Source organism: Ammospiza caudacuta, chromosome 19 (genome assembly GCF_027887145.1).
Source record: "Ammospiza caudacuta isolate bAmmCau1 chromosome 19, bAmmCau1.pri, whole genome shotgun sequence".
NCBI lineage: Eukaryota > Metazoa > Chordata > Aves > Passeriformes > Passerellidae > Ammospiza > Ammospiza caudacuta.
The window spans coordinates 12,639,604-12,656,450 of NC_080611.1; the positions used below are offsets into that span (position 1 = coordinate 12,639,604).

Here is a 16,847-nt window from a genome sequence, read left to right on the forward strand (position 1 = left end):
CATGATAATTACTGCTAATGACAGGGAAGGACGCAGTTCAGCAGAGCAGCTGAGGGGTCCACTTGGACAAAAGCAGAGAGCACACAGGACAGCATATGACACATCCCAGCACAGCCAGTTCACCTTAAACTCTGCAATTCCCACAAAAAGCCGTGCTGAAGGGAGGGGTGGGGACAGAATTTATTCAGACATCCCACACACAGTAAGGCAAATGCAGTCGTGGGTCACAGTGAGATGAGAACATGTCAGAGCTGCCCCCATGGAGCCACTCGGGGCAGGCAGGGGAGCAGCCTGTGGGGCAGCCCAGGGGAACAGCCCGGGGAGCAGCCAGTGCCAGTCAGTGCCAGTCCCTGAGCGCGGTCCCCGCTGTCCCCAGGCGCGCGCTGGGACGTGCCCTCGGGCTCCATCGCGGACGCGCGCATGAAGGAGCTGACGCCCGAGATGCCGGTGATCCTGCTCAGGGCCATCCCCGTGGACCGCATGGACACCATCAACGTCTACGAGTGCCCCGTCTACAAGACACGGACGCGAGGGCCCACCTACGTCTGGACCTTCAACCTGAAGACGAAAGAAAAAGCTGCCAAGTGGGTCCTGGCTGGTGTGGCTCTGCTCCTAGAGGCCTAGATTTAATGACAAGGGAAAACAGCAGTACTTTTAGTTGTAAAAACCTCCCCGTTGTGCAACTCAGTCTATGTTTGATTGTACCAGAACCGTTTTAGCAAAGTTTGAATAAAGCCAGTGCTGGAAGCGCTGCCGTGAGGAGCCTGCTCTCACAGCACATGGGGTTCTCAGGGCGGATACTGGTTTTCCACTGGTGGCTTCTGACGTGGTGCTGGTGGGGAGCCAGACCACCGTGGGAAGCCAGCCAGAACAACTGCACACAAGCGCTGACTCCTTTCCCTCTGCTGGCTCTCCATCTTCCCACAGCTCTTTGTGTGATGGCTCAGTGCAAACTGAGCAGAAACTCCTCACGCTCCTGCATGGAGCATCTGTCTGGCTGGAGCAGATGGGAGAAGAAAGGGGCAGATTTGGCCCAGTTCACCCACACCCAACCTGCACAGCCCAGAGAAGGTCCAGCTGCAAACAGGCTCCTCTCTGAAGTATGTTATTTCTGTTTCTAGGGTACAGAACCCACTTAGCTTTTTCTTCACAACAAATAATTTGTATCAGCATTAACACACATTAAGGTGAGTAGATCTGCCAAGGCTGGTCCCTTTGGCATAAAACAATTCACCAGAATCCCAGCCTGTGAAATATTTGAACAATTAGCTCTAAAATAGTTACCTCAAACTTCCCTCACAGCTCACAGTCAGACAAGCCCCAGAGAACAGCTCATTTCGTTACAGAGCAGCAGTATTTATAATCAGTTACTACTGAGTTTCAGACTTAGCATCAGCTTATTTCAGGTGCCAGAAATCCTGCTTGTGGCACTGCCAGATCAGAAACCCTTGCTCACACCTTACCGTGCACTCTCACACCTTTTCACCGTGCAGGATGTTATGGTTCAAACCTCCTACTTCCAGCAAGGAACATCCCAAAGCCACACCAGCACCAGAAGTCCTCTCCTGCCCTTTGACACTTGTAACATATCTGACTGTGAAGGAGGCAGGCAAACCCTGCTGAGGGGGAGGCCATGGCCAGGCAAGTGAAAGGGATGTGGGAACACCTGGCACACATACAGCAGTGCCAACTGCATAGACTGTGCCCAGCACAGGAAGAGGCAGGACGGACAGCCTGGAGCTCACAAGGGCTGGAGTCATGGGGCAGTGGAGTCACCAGGAACCCCAGGACACCACAAAACAGAAAAGCAAAACCAACTGCCCCTGTTAACCAGCACTACAGGGGCAAAGCAAAGCCCTGACTGGATACAAAGACAAAACATTTTAAGTATTCCAGCAATGCTTTCAATTGGCTGGTCAAGACAGCACAAACACAGTCTCTCTCTGCAAAACTCTGAAAGGGACATTTCAGAAAGGGAGTTTTATTTCCAGGCATGGAAAATACCACTATATGGGTTCTCTGCCAGTGGCCCTTCCAGAAATTCTAGTAGACAAAAGCCAGTCAGGACCTGAGCACTGATCCCAGTCCATGGCAGCCAGTACCCCAGAGGAATTGAGAAGTTCTGGTTTTCCCCTCAATCATCCGCATGTCCATGAACTAATTGTTCAAATCTTTCTTTCATGACAGAGCACTGGTCAGTGCAATATAATTCCCCATAATGGCAGCAAACTCACCCAAAGCAGCAACTTCTCTCCTTTCAAAAGAAATTCTTGATCAAAGGTGTCACCAGCTTCACCCACAGTTTCACATAACGACTTGGCTGCTCAAACGTTGAGGTTGAGACCACACCTGAGCAGAGGTAAAGCTGCTCTTGCTCCTGATCAGGGAAAGAAACACCATCTCAGTAAATCCCATGTGTTAAATTATATAATGGTCTTTCAGAGAAGCAAACTCTCAGATAAAGCTGACCAGGGATCTTGCCACAAATATGCACCATTTCTCCACAAGAATTTGCAATTAAAACTCTACAGAGAACAAGGGTAGAGGGCTTTGCCTTTTTGTGCCCCACAGCTGCATGAGCTGAGCTTCAGTTTCAGAAAACTCCTCAAGGCCAGGCTGTAATTGCCAGAAAAGGAAACCTCACCCAAACCTCCTGGGACTGGCTTATGCAGCTCTTTCTAGACACGGCCCAGGCGCCGTGTTTGCAGATGAATGTGCAGCCGTGATCTCAGCTAAATTACCAGAAACACTCGGGCCCCCCCAGCCTGCACCCAACTGCGCTGGGAGGAAACGAACCACCCTGCTGATAACAACACCCACAGCACGTGAGAGCAGCGCTTTGATCGCAGGTAAGTGGGGGTTTCAGGTTTCAGGATCTGCAGGCAAACAAGGAGCAGAACAGCTCCTGGAAGTTGTTCATCATCTGTTTTTTATAATTGAAGCTGTCACAAACAGCAGAAAATACTCTGCACTATTTAAATTCAGGGTGGAACAGGGAAGCAGGAACCAAGTACTGGAAAGTAACACTAAAAAGATGAATCAAGACATTAATCTGCCAATGCACTCTAATTTGAGAGCCCTCAAATGCTGAAAGAGCTACAGGCAGCCCTGCTGTGAGGATTCTGCTCCATGACCATCCATTATGGTGAGATCTGAGCACCAGAGGCAAGGCCAGTTCCCTGAATCAATCTCAGTTCATTCACAGAAGCACCCAAAGACACCCAGACCACTCACATTTCTTCCCAAATCTCAGCACACATTTTTAAAATGGAAATGAACATTACACAGGCAAAGTGATTTCATGGCAGCATCCCAGGAATGGATTAAGTCTTCTAAAAAAGACCACAGAAAGTAAACACCCAGGCCATCTCAGAATCAGCTTCCAGCAATCGGGAATGGTTTAAAGCCCTTTCAATGAGATCACTGCAGCCTCGTGTGAGAAAATTCCTTTGTGTCACATTTCCATTGATTTTCCCCTTCCATTAGAAACAAGCAGAGGCAAGATATGAATTGAAATACTCAAGCAACTCTTCCAGTAATAGAATTGTTTTTGATTAGATACACTCTGACTCATCCCAGGGAAGAGCCCTGATGCAAGAGGGCAATTCCCATTGATCTTGCAGACAATTCTGCCAGCACCTGCCTCACACAGTGCATTTCTGAGGGCTCCAAGTCACACAGAGGCACCAAACATCTGCTTTGAAAGAGAACCCTGCAGGAGAAATTACTTGGGACAGTCAGTTCCAGCAGAAGATTCAGTCAAGACAGCTGGAGAACCAGGCAGGACTCGGAGGAGCAGCAGAACTGCTGAGCATTACAAGCTTCCTAACTAAAAACAGCACAGAAAAACCCTGGGACATTGAATATCAAACCACTCCAAAATGTTTGTGTGAAGATTATATAATGTCGTTATTATTATTCAAGATAAGGATTTTATCATAGAACCTCATGGGCGTCCCAGCCAGTCCCATCCCTCCTCCAGTCCGAGCTCAGCCATTCCAAGGGCCTGGCCTCACTAGCCCAGAGCCTGCCATGCCCTGGCAATGCTCAGTGCTGGGTTAAGGCTCAGAGGGGCAGCGTGGCTGCAGCAGAGGAGTCAGCAGGTCCTCCACAGGCTGTGTGCACAGCCAGCCCTGAGCACTCCCGGTACTCGGGGTCACTGGGGACACACATTCCTTCCCGTTATGGCCTCATTTCCCAGCACTGGGCACTCGCAGCAGGCAGCTCATCAATAGTCACTTCACTGACAGCTCCTCAGGACTCCCCATGCTCCAGCAGCTTCTGAGTTATTGTAGCTGCAGGTTTTTACTGCCACTGCGTCCTCAGCACTCCCCGTGTGCCCCAGAAGTACAACATCCCCACTGCATCCCTGAATCTGCTGCTTACCTGATGCAGCTGCTGCTGCAAGGCTTTATTTTCTGTCACTATTGCAACCTGAGCCTCCAAGTCCCGATGAACTGATCGATATCCGAAATTCGGAGAGCCAATCAGGGTCAGGCAGGGCAGGTCACTCCCTGCCAGGTACAGCCAGAGGCCTGCAGGAAAATGAGGAAGAGAGGCAGCGTGAGAGCCAAGGGAATGGCCAGGGTGGGCTCACATGGTGCCTTCACTCAGAGTGAATTAAATGCTTTAAACATGGGTTACAGATTCTGTACAGGAGCTCAAGAGCAGAGAGCAGCCCAGCAGGGCCTGCAGGGCTGCTCTGCTGTGTGCAGTGTGTGCCATTGCGGGGTGTGTGGGGTGTGTGCAGTGTGTGCCCTGTGTGGGGTGTGTGCCATGTGTGGGGTGTGTGGGGTGTGTGCAGTGTGTGCCATGTGTGGGGTGTGTGACTGTGTGTGCCATGTGTGGGGTGTGTGCCATGTGTGGGGTGTGTGGGGTGTGTGACTGTGTGTGCCATGTGTGGGGTGTGTGCCATGTGTGCCATGTGTGGGGTGTGTGCCATGTGTGCCACGTGTGGGGTGTGTGGGGTGCCCTGGCACAGCCCAAATCAGTGTTCTGACTGAGTGCAGCACCCCCAGCGTGCCCCAGGAACACACTGCCCCAGAACAAGCCAGAGCAAGTCCTGTCACTGCATTAGAGGCTGTTTTGCACCACAGTGAATTCAGAAACACCAAGAGAAGACAAACAGGCTTTCAGTGAAGGAACCAGCCCCAAAGTCCCAGCCAGACAGGCCAGGTCTGTCCAGCCTGTCCCAGGGCCAGGGAGCAGCCCCCACCCTGGGACCATGACATGAAGAGCATCTCCCTGCTCTGGCAGGTGAATTCACATGCCACTGTGAAGAGACATAGATGAGAAGTGCAAATTATTTCACACCCTCACTTCCAGAGGAGCCACCAGGACTGAGATCAGACTCTTGCCAGGGCACCTGGCCCCCACTGCCACTGACCAACACAGCTCCCACAGCTCTGCCAGCACAGAGAGCAGGACAGAGCCCAGGACAGGTTTTCAAGGGAAAGATGGAATTATTCTCAAGCACATCACTGCAGCAGGGCAAGAAGGAACAGCCACAGGAGAATCAGGACTGCTGCCAAGGAGAGGCTGTGTGGCCACTCTGCACAAATGGAGCCAGAAAGCCTTTGCTCTCCTCAGCAGAGCCCTGGGTGAGTCTCTCGTAGAGGCTCGTCCCCATGGCTGGTCACACACAGACTGCAACAAAGAACCCGTAGCATAAAAACCACCTCGGCCTTAAAATAGCAGCAGGTTTCCCAACTCAGCCCCAGAGCAGTTCCAAGAATGCCTTGAGTAAGATGCTGCCGATTCACTGCCAGTTCCTGTAAGCTGCTCCCCGCCCCCACAGCACGCTCACAGGGCTGGCACTGCCCTGATGCCTCCAGCCCTGCGGGCTCAGCCCAGCACAGCGGGGCTGCACAGCCCACCGCGGGCCCTGGCAGCACATGGCACAGAGCTTGTCACGTTCTGCCACCAAACAGGACCCTGCCAGGGGCTGTCTGGTGCCTGCCCAGCCAAAGGCTGGAGCCCTGCCCAAGCAGCAGCCAGAGGAGCAGATTCCTTGCCTTCCCAAGTGTCCTGTGGCAGCCCCACAGCCTTTAGAGGTCTCTGGTTTCACGGCCATCTGGCAGGATCTGCTCCAGCAGTGACTCACCTTCCAGCAAGGGGAAGCGCGGCTTCCCAGAGCCAGTCAATAGCAGGGACAGGGTTTATCTCACAGCACCTGCCAGCACCCTGCCACCACAACGGGCTTGGGAGGGACCCTGACCCCAAGGGATGCACCTCTGTCACCCCCAACAGCACCCAGGGCAGTGGCAGGTGGGCTTTGGGAGGGACAGCTGCTGGCAGTCCTGCTCAGACGTGCACCCCACCTGTGCAGAGCTCTGCCACATCTGCATGGGCATCCACGAGAGACAGCCCCGAGAGACATTCTGCGTGCAGATACAAACATGCTAAGGGGAGCAGCAGGGGCATGCAGCACAGCCCCAGTGTCTGGGGATCCCATGGGAGACTCAAGGGTGTCTCACGTCTCAGCCCAGAGAGGATACACCAACAGGCCCTGTTTGCTGCTGGGAATCTCCTGTCCTCAGCCAGGAGCAGGCTCCATGTGCTCCTTGTGCACATGCCCTTCACATCTCCAAGGCTTCCTCCCTTCCCTCTCCTGTCCTTGTCCTCTCTGCCACACCACGTGGCTCCTGCAGAAGGAAATGAGGTGAATCCAACGTGTGCCAAGGGCAGAGCATGCCGGAGGAGGAGCTGCACACTGATCCTCCCAGCACTCTGAAGGGGAATGGAAACACAGCAGCAAATGTCTCCAGCTGTCCCTGCTGCTAGCAGGGGAGCTGCTGGACTCCAACCCTGCATCCCTCTCCAAGCAAACAGCCCACAGCAGAGAGCCCAAAGCACTGTCCCAAAGGCCCAGCTGGCCCAAACAGCACCGGTGACCATCTGCACTTTGGTAGCCGGGAAAAGCAGCCCCTGTTTCTGGTTTATGCCAAACCTCATCCCACTGGGAGTTAGCAGTGCTCAGCAAAGGCAGAACCTGGGAATCACAGATTGCTCAAGCACGTACATGCTGAAAGACACGGGACACCCCGGGCAGGCAGGCAGGCAGGCAGGGCCCTCCCTCGTGCTGCCCTGTGTCAGATAAGGGTTTTCCCTGCACTCCTGGCCGGGCTGGGGAGGGGCACTCTGGGATCTGTTTGTCATTTCAACACAGAGGCACCCAGCAGCACCCAGGGATTTTCGACAGTCGAGAGAAGTCTGACTGGGCAGCTTTCCCTCCCCGCCACTTCTGAGCCTCCTGCGAGAGGCAGGGGGATGGAGCCATTCCTACCAACAGCTCTCTTCAAAACAGGCATGGCCAGAGCCCCAGTGTTCCAATCACAGCCCAAACACTCCAGCTGCAGCACCGTGCTGAGCCCCTGGGAGCTGGGCACAGTGTATTCAGCAGGAACCCAGGCTCTCCCACAGAAGACCTCGAGGGCAGCGTTCATTAACTCACTGCATGTTAGCCCATACTCCTTCCTCAGCCCTTGCCCTCTGGCTGCCCTGACTCCCATAAGCACATGCTGCAGCTCCTCACACGGCACCCCCTGTGAGCTGGGAACGGGAGCTGGTGCAAATCCCCCAACACTGACACTGTCCCCATACAGACCTGCTGCTGGGAAGGCCCCAGGAGCAGCTCCCTCCCAGCACCTGCCCCCAGAACTGCTGCAGGGTCCCCAGCAGAGCCAGCACTCCTGCCTGCTGAAACCAGCCAGGGTTACACGAAACTGCACCAGGGCACTGACTGCATCATAAACACATCCAGATGCTTCCTTTCCTTCACATCACCTTGTCATCCAGGCAGTGCTTCAGTGCCACCACAGGGACAGCTCTCACATCATCCCTGTGACTGTACTGAACCAAAGGCAAAGGCAAGGCATCCCCCAAGTGATCCAAACCCTCCAGGATTACTCAAGCATGCTGTTTGAACCTCGGAGGAGTGTTCTGAAGGTTAAGCCCAGACTGGCACCCAGCCAGCCCCTCGCTCCTTTCACAGTCCAAATGCACAGCTCTCACACACCTCTGAACAAGACCCTTGGGGATAAGGGCTCCTTACCTTTGGCATGGAACGTCCAGCCAGCACGGGAGTACTCCTGCAGCTGCACCCTCTCCTGCTGCTGCAGGCAGCAGACCTCACTGTAAAACTGATGTTCAATGTAAACGTAGGCAGCCGGGATGGCACCTGCCACCCCTTTGGCACCAAAAAACCCATTGACCTCGGGCGAGGCCAGCAGGATCCGGTACTCGGCCCTCGTGCCCAGGATGAGGTCCATGTAGGCCTGTGTCAAGTTGAAGTAGCCAGTGGTGAGGTATATCCTGGCATCCCGCTCAGCCTCTGTCAGCAGGGTCTCTGTGACCATCTCGTCTATTTGAATCCCAAAAGGTTTCATTTGGATTAAGGGATAGATCCAGGTGTCGGGTACTGGTTTCTGACTCCCAGGTGCTTGAGAGCCTTGCTGGGATAAGAGGGAGCTGCCTGGCTGGCTGCTGTGGAAAGTCTTTGCGTGAAGGTGCTCCTGCCGCGTGCGGGCAGAGTTGATGACCTCCATGACCCTCCTGTTGGCAATCTCACAGTAAGCCACTTTGTCTCCTGCAGGAAAAGCCAGAGAGATGGGTCTGACGTCTACAGGCACTCAGCTACACATCACCTCTTACACACCAGGGAAAACTACTGACAGCACACGGATACAGGAACAAACAGGAGCCAACACAGACTGCACATGACTCTCTGTCTTCAGCCCAAACCAGCTGTTTCAAGGTCAGCAGAGCTACATTACAGAAGAGAAATGCTCAGCAACTGGCAGCAGCCTGAAAAATCCTCTGACAAAGGAGAGGACGAGGGCAAGGCTACGCTGACAACCAAGAATGAGCTGGAACAAACAAATAAACTCCCACCCCCAGCCTGAACTTACATCACCCAGCAGTGCAAGGCCAGGACAAAAACTGATGACGCAATCAGCCTGGCATTTCACTGCCCTTCTCTGCCCAATTTTACGATTGTTCCCAGTCTTCCTGAACTGATTCCCATTTGATTCCCAGAACAACCTCTACGACAAAAGATTAATTACCAACAATAGCGGCACATTCATAAACCCTTCAGAACACGCACACACAGAGCACCTGGAATTGCAGCTGCTAATATCAGAAAAACTTCTCAGAGGACTCAAGTTCTTGTTTAAGGCCAAAAGCAGCACATTTATGAGGCAGCAGATTTACTTCCAGTCTCTGCATGCCCTGTCAAATCAGGCTGTGACAGCCACTGTGCTGGGAAAACCCCAAATGACCCAGTCCTGAAACTCAAGCAATCTTGATTATAATACTGGAAGGCACAAAACAAGACAGCCCACAGCCTGAACAATGGTCAGACACCCAGCAATTCCCACATGGATGGAGTCTAAGTCATCCTTAAGCCCTGGCTGTCACCCCTCTCTCTGGATGCCATCACCCAAGCAGGTGAGACAGCTCCATCCTACCTTGGTATGGGTGTACCATTCCCTCCATCATCTGGACTGTATCATCCTGCTGTAGCTGCAGGGACACGTCTCCAATGGCGTCCACAAGCTCCGTGAAGAAGTCTGCAATCTCGGGAGAGTCCCGCAGCAAGACGTAGCGGTCCTGACGGTTGGTGAAGTACAGATCACTCAGGTTTGCACTGAAGAGAAAGGGAAGACACAGGTTCAGAGCAGGAACAAGACTCTCAACCTCCCAGGCCAGGCTTAGGGCCTCGCTCTGGGACAGCTGCACTAAAGCACAAATTGGCCATTTCCTTCAGAACCTCAAAATATTTCTCCCATTAAGAAAGGCTCGCTTTCATCTGAGAATCTCATGTGCAGGAACTGTGGTTGCTCTCTCATTCAGAAGAGCACTGATAGCATCACAATGGAGCCCAGATGTTCAGACAAGGCTGGCAGCACAGACACCCTGCCCAGAGGCCAGGGAATGATGGCACCAAGGCTGGAGGCAGCACGACTCACCCGCTCAGGATCACGTTGTCATCAAACAGATAGACCTTGATGTGCTGCAGCCCGATGGTCTCGTTGAAACGCTCTGGAATCAGCAGCCGGAGCAGTCCACGCAGGTTTGGGGTGTGGAACAGGGACACCCGGACCTGCTCGGGAAATCGCTGCAGCAACGGGACCAGCATCGTTCGGGAATTCTTCCTGCCTGGGACAGAAAGGGACTTTCACACAAACATCACACAGACAGGACACACCGTGACACAGCTCTTCAGCTGGTCACAGGGTGAGCACCCCTCCCGTCCACTGGCACTTCACATGTTTTCCTTTTCCCTGTTTTTTTTAGATCACTTTCACTTGTACTATGTCAATATTGAAACTGACATTCAGAATCGGCCACAGGGCAGCTCTGACACTTTTCAAGCTTCTTAACCAAGCCTCACCAGCACTGGCAACACATCTACAAGAGTCACTGTAGATGACCACAGGTTCCTGATTCAGTGTGCTGCTGCTTCCAACAATTCCCATTCTCCTTTCAAAATGAAAATGTAAGTGAGCATGATGGGTAAGGGCAAATGCATTAACAAATAAACCAAGCAAGACTACACAAGTTGCACAGAGTAGTTTGGCCCTTCTTGCCCCTACCATCTATTTTTGGAAGAAAAGCTGTTCAGCTTGAAGATTTTTTGGGAATATGCAGTTCTGGAATACAAAAGGCTAATCCTGAAATGCGCATGCTTTAAGCAAGTAGGTCCAATTGGCCAAGATACCCACTCTTGGTAGAACTGTCTCTCCAGCCTAACAGTAAAATTAGGCTCTGACAAAAGCAATGAGCAGCAATTCCTACCCCGGGAGCCCCTGGTGTAGTCGAGGAGAATGGAAACTCTGAGGTCGGGTGAGCCTTTTGCTTGCAGTGACTTCTCCAGTGTTTCTTCTAAGCAATACACCTGCAGAGAGAGTTCTCTCCTCATTACAAAAGCAAATACGCTTTCCAAGGGAGGTGCTCAGCAGCAGGAGACTGTGGCCAAGACAGTTCCCACACCGTGGTGTGAGTCCTTCCTCCTTGTGCCAAGCACAGCCACTTCAGCCCTTGCATCTGCCAGCCTGGCAGCCTCCACCAGCCTAAAGCCACAGATCAAAGGGCCTCAGTTTTACATGTCCACATTCTTCAGGTCCCACAAGAGCAATTAATGTTCACAGAAGAAGTCCCAATATCATTCCCAAATCACAGATTCGCATCACCAAAGACAAACATTGGCAGGAATTCACTGCAGTTTTATTCTTGAATTACAAGGTTGTTTGTCACATGCAAATTCAAATCCTGTGTGCAAGCCCAGACAAAGCTGGGCATAAATCCTATGCAGGCTCCATCCACCTTTACCCTGCCAGGGCATTTGCTTCCTAACATCAGAACCTGGCCAAGGCCAGGCTACTTCCTCAAGCCCTTGGGCAAAAATGCTTTTGTTTCCAGAAGAATGAACAAAAAAAGGCAAATACCATGAAGCTAAGCTGATCTCAGTCTCAAATTCAGAAAATCAACCCTTCATCTGTGTCCTCCACCGGGAGCACCAAACACAGCACTACACTCCTACAGCTCGAATCCCATTCAAGAAATGCCAGGGAAAAATAGATTCCCACGACCTGAGTTTTACAAAGCCCCCCTGAGCACTCTGAAGAGCAGGCCAGTCCCTCCTGACCTGGCCAGGCTAACTATTCCCCAAAGAAGTGCAGCAGTTCCCTGGCTCTATACCAGACCTCAACCAGAAGCCTCCCTTGCACATCCCTCCCCTGCATTCCCCTCCTGGCCTTCCCAACCCTTCCCCACTCACCAGCTCCTGCTCAAGGATTCCTGTTCCCAGGTACAGCGAGGCCATCACCACCCTCTGCTTGGCTGCTTTGATCTGCACCTGGGAGCAGCAAAACACAAGTTCCATTTCACACAGGCTGCCTGGGCCTGAGGAGCCATCAGCCCAGGCCTGGCAGTGCTGCACTCCCCTGGGAGGATGCCCTCAGCCCCATCTCTGCTCTGGCTCCCTGGCCCTGAGGGAGGAAAGGTAACACATGGACAGTGGTGACATAAAACACATGGAGCTCTGCAGGGCCACAGCAGCACCACTGCTGCTTCTAAAACTGAAGGAAGAAACCAGTGCTTTCTGGGAAAGTGAAGAGCACACTCCCTGCATCTAAATCTATTCCATATGAGAGCAGTTACCAACAGCAGGTGCAAAACTGGGATTGTATCAAACCATTCCCACAAGCTGCAGCCCACATCTTACCTTGAGGAGTTCATAGAATTCCGCCGGGGATGAAAGCACCTTGACATGCGAGCTGGAGATCCCAAACTCTGGGACCAGATTCCTGATCCACTGGAACCTGTGTGCTCCTTCTGGACAGAGGGAACACGGTGGGGCTGTGACCACTGGAACAGGAGGGCTGAGTAGTGGGGCTAGAAGGAGCCATGATGATCTGTGCAAAGAAAGATGGAGAAATTCTTTGTAGTGAAACTTTTGCTTCCCAGCAAGACTCCAAGCAGGTAAAGGAAGAGCTGCAGCCAGGGCCAATACATGGTAGGGATCCACAATGGTAAGAATGCCTTTCCCTTTCCATAATCTGATCTGGATCACCAAAGCCAAATGTAGAAACAGAGAGACACGAGCAAAATGTGGGAGAACAGATCTGAACATCACCAGCTCCTTCCCTGAGCTGGCATAGAGATGAGGGGAAACAACTGCTTCATCAGGACAACATGGGAAGGGAAGGAGGCCAGGAGCCGCAGAAAATGAGAGTGGGGATGCTCAGGTGTCTGGCAGTGCTGTGCTGGTACCACCTGTACCTGTAACCAGACACTTCTGAATTATCTCCATCACATACATATCAGCCAACACTCCCTTCATGTCAGCTCTGTTCTCAGCTGGGCTGAAGTTCACATTTCAGGTTTAAAGATCATGCTGCTTTAAAGAAAAAAATGCCTCCATCCCTCAATCATAGATCTACAGCACACAAGGTGATCAGGTGCAAGCCCCAGTAAAGGCAGAGCAATGGCACCCCGAGAATGACCCAAAAAATGAGCGACTGTGTCCCAGCAGGAATGTGCCAAGGGCCATCCCACAGCAGGGATCCATCCCCCTCCAGCAGTGCCACCGACAGAGGGTCACAACTTCCCCTGAAAACCTCACAACCCTGTGAGGGAGACGTCAGGAAACTCATTCTTCAAAAAGAAATTTCAGAACAAATTGAATTTCTTTGAAGTCACTTTGGGAAGAAACCAGCTTACTGCCAGCATCACGCAGCGGGTGACAGGAAGCCAGCGGCAACTTCTCCTCTCCGAGGTTTCCCACATGCAAATTCATCCAGTCATAGAATAACAGAATAACCCCCGGCAGGAGTCTGCTCGCATGACAAAACCACGTTTCAGCACAATTAGCAGCAGCAGCTCCCAGGAGATCCAGGAATCCATGAGCAAGGGACTGAAGTGCATCCCTGGACCCACAGGGACCATTCCAGTCTGCAAACCCCACTGATGGGAGCCGGGGTTCCTGGGATGGAAGCGGGCTGGCTGTCTCACCCTGAGGACAGCAGGTCCCCCACCAGCAGCAGCCACTGTCCCGTGGCCCATCCTGATCATCCCATCCTGACCATCACCACACACCAAGAGGAAACTTGATCACAACCTTTACCAGAATTTGTTACGAGAACTTCTGGCTTTTTACCACAATCCAGAGCCCAAATGAACACAGATTCCAGGAAGATGATTTCACTCATCTGGTTCATGATACAACACTGGATCTTCACAAGGTTTCCAAACATCCTTACAAGGAAACCAGTTCACAGTGGCGTTTCCTGGCAAATCCAGAGTTTGTCACTGACTATTCATGAGCACCGAAATCTGAGTCAGTCAGCACAGGAATTCCTGGGATGGTGAGTTTTAACAGATCATGTGGACTGGGCTCAGCCTGAATACCCAGAAGTGACAGAAATCACCAGCATAGACTGTTAAAAACAATGCAAACATCCCCTAAAAGGCGCAGAAGAAAATTAAAGCAGAACAGAAATACAAGAAATGCCACTTTTCAGGCACATTCTCCTAAGTCTCCACAGAACCTGAACACAACCTTCACACACCTTTGCTCACCTCAAGCCTCACAGGCCACACAAAGAGAGCAGATTCCCTCTGTTCCATCTCTGCAAGGGAGCATGGTACACAGAGCTACAGGAATTCACACTGGATCCAAAAACACAGGGTTTTAAAACCCACCCAATGCTCACCCCACAGAGCAGTGGCATCACTGGGCTCTAACCCAGCCCTGCAGGTCACAAACAACATCCTCTGGAATTATTCCCAGGGAGGGACCAGTGGCAAATTTTATGTATTTTATAATAACAACCAACAGAGAATAATATTGTCCTCATTATCCCGTTGGCCAACCCAATTACCCTTCCAGAAGCCAGACCAGTGGCCGAGCAGACACTTTCCAGAAACATGATTCCCAGAAGGCATTTTCTAGCAAGGCTTGCTGGAACTGTGAGTCCAACTGCACCTCCCTGCCTGTGGCCCTGTACCTGCCTGCCTGGAGCCAGGGGCAGCTCTGAAGGCTGCAGGCAGCGATGGGGTGAGCTTGGAGCATCTGCACTCTGACTGGAACATTTGGAGGAACTTCAACCTGCAGCACCTGTACTATTTGGTTTGGTCCAGATTAATTCTGCATAGGTCAATTTATCCTCGGTAATGGCATCCTCCAGATTTTTCACTCCCTAAGTAATTTACAGTGTGTCAACGTTGTTTGGTCTTTCAACCCAATACTAAAATTTACACCTTATTAAGCATTGAGAACCTTTGGCTTTTAGAATTATCAAATAAATCCGTATTTTGCTCCGGCCACAGAGCCATTGGCAGAGCAACTGGCTCCCAGAGCAGCATCTTCTACTCACCAGTGACTGACATCAGCCCGGTACAACCAACCCTTGCAACCACGCACACACAAGTATCAGAAACCATGTAACATTATGTAGAAATCATCAAAATTCCACACTGTGACAAAACAGGTTTCAGAGGAACAGAAAGTGAACTGGGGGGGAAGCCTTTCCACGTACTTCACATCACTGAGTTAACCAGAAAGAGAAAACGGAATCAAAAGGAACCACCTCAGACCCCTTCTGATCACAAAGAACAGAAATAGAAACAAGGGATTTTCTGAGCTGTGTTCTATTTTTTAAAACGTAGGTTTGGTACGAAACTCACAATGCAGCTGAAACCCCTATTCACTGTAAAACCTCATCTTCAGAGCCGGAGGTGAAGTGAAACTGCGGGACACAGTGCTGTCCTTTCACCCACACACAGCAGCACACGGGGGATCCACAGCGCTGCTCTGCCAGCTCAGTGACTGCTTTCCAGGGCTCAGCCGGATTTATCTGCCCTAAAAACACCGGCGAGACCAAAACACAAGTGTGGCAAGAGTTTCCTTGGTGTGAACAAGAGCACAGACTGATGATGCGGCTCCTCCAGGAGCGCGGGGGCAGCCGCTGGCGGGTCCCTGTCCCTGTTACTGTCACTGTCACCCGTGCCAGCCACCGGGCACGGCGTGCCCTGCCCCTCACGGCTCCTGCCCCACGGCACAGAGGGGGCTCACTCCTGTTTCGGCCCCGTCCCGCTCGCCCTCCGCGACCACCGGGCCCGGGGAGACTGAGCCGAACCCAAACCCGGCCGGTGCCGCCCAGAGAGCTGAGCTGTGACAGCCGCGGGGACAGCGGGAGGCACAGGAATGGGAAATGGAGGGGAAATAACGCTCAGCTGCTGCCCCGAGGGCGATCGGACACTGGGGCGAGCCAGAGGCGTCTGCGAGAGCAGAGCCGACCCCGGCCTGGGGGTACCGGGCCGCCCTTCAACCCACGCGGCTTTTCTAAGAGGGTGGGCCGGGCCGGAAAGGGGAAGCGGCGAGCGGGGGATGCCCCGGTAACGCGACACCGACTGCGGGGGCGGCCGAGGGCTCCCGCTGCCTCACAGCCCCGGCGGGGTCCCGGCCGGTCCTTACCTGCGGGCGCGGCGGTCGCGACCGCGGGAGAGGCGGTCGGAGAGGCGGCCGAGCAGCGCGGCCAGGCCGAGGCGGCCCCGCGGCAGCCAGGCCGAGAGCCGCCGCCACAGCGCCGCGCCGCCCGCCGCCATCGCCGGCGCCTTCCGCTTCCGCGCTGCCATGGCGACACCGCCTTCCGCTTCCGCCCCGCCGCCCCTCCCGGCCCGGCCCGCGACCCCCGGGAGCCCCGGCCCGGCCGCGCGGGGTGTCCGCCGCCCTTCCTCGCCGTGCCGCCCGGCCTGCGAGCGCGGAGCCCGCGGAGGGCCGGGGAGGCTCCGGGAGGAGCGCACGAAGGGCTCGTTATGCGGCGGGGCCGCGCCGGGGCTCCTCCGGTCCGCACACGTGGGACGGGCTCACGCGGAGCCGGATCGCCTGCCCGGCAATGTCACCCCCCGGTGTCTCTTATCCCCCCCTGGGCGAGCCCCGGCCCGGCTGAACAGCTCCGAAGGGACGTACACGGTCTTGCCCGCGGCAGAACCGGCGCTCGCCGCCCCGCCGGGCAGGGCAGAGCCCGGGGACCGCGGGTCCCCCGCCAGGGTTCCCCCCCAGCCCGGGGAGCCGGTCCCGGCGGGGAGCCCCGGAGCCGCGCGTGCCCATCCCGTCCCTCCCCCGCTATCCCTGCCCGCCCCGGCAGCGCTCCGGGGCTCGCTTGCATTTCAGAGCAGCCGGTTCGCCGGCGCTGATTCCCAGAACTGCCGCACGGGGTTGGTCTCTGCCGGGCAGCGGCCGCTCCTCCGGGGCAAATTAAACTGTTTAAAATAAACCCACGGACAGAGCTCGGGTTGTGTGCGAGCTCGGAACCAACAATTGCCAAACGGGTGGGGAG

The 16,847-nt window shown here is 53.8% G+C and overlaps 2 protein-coding genes across 3 annotated transcripts in view; one reads left to right on the forward strand and one right to left on the reverse strand.

Moving 5' to 3' along the window:
* The window catches only part of DNAH17 (dynein axonemal heavy chain 17), a 31,951-nt gene extending 31,247 nt beyond the window's left edge, over window positions 1-704 (forward strand). The window contains exon 80 of the mRNA XM_058817186.1: window positions 377-704. Within this exon, the coding sequence (XP_058673169.1) occupies window positions 377-624 (248 nt within the window). The 3' untranslated portion in view covers window positions 625-704. The remainder of the gene's footprint in view (window positions 1-376) is intronic.
* On the reverse strand, window positions 168-16,143 carry PGS1 (phosphatidylglycerophosphate synthase 1). Of its 2 annotated transcripts, none has more exons than XM_058817499.1 (10): window positions 15,983-16,143; window positions 12,230-12,419; window positions 11,783-11,860; window positions 10,801-10,900; window positions 9,972-10,161; window positions 9,471-9,649; window positions 8,054-8,587; window positions 4,387-4,535; window positions 2,235-2,377; window positions 168-558 (listed from the first exon to the last, which is right to left on the reverse strand). In XM_058817499.1, exons 1-9 carry the CDS (start codon window positions 16,141-16,143, stop codon window positions 2,258-2,260), a joined length of 1,701 nt encoding a protein of 566 aa, XP_058673482.1. In that variant the 3' UTR covers window positions 168-558; window positions 2,235-2,257. The 2 variants fall into 2 exon arrangements, with proteins under 2 accessions (XP_058673482.1, XP_058673483.1); XM_058817500.1 differs by having other exon boundaries at window positions 168-620.
* Between the last annotated feature and the right edge of the window lie 704 nt (window positions 16,144-16,847).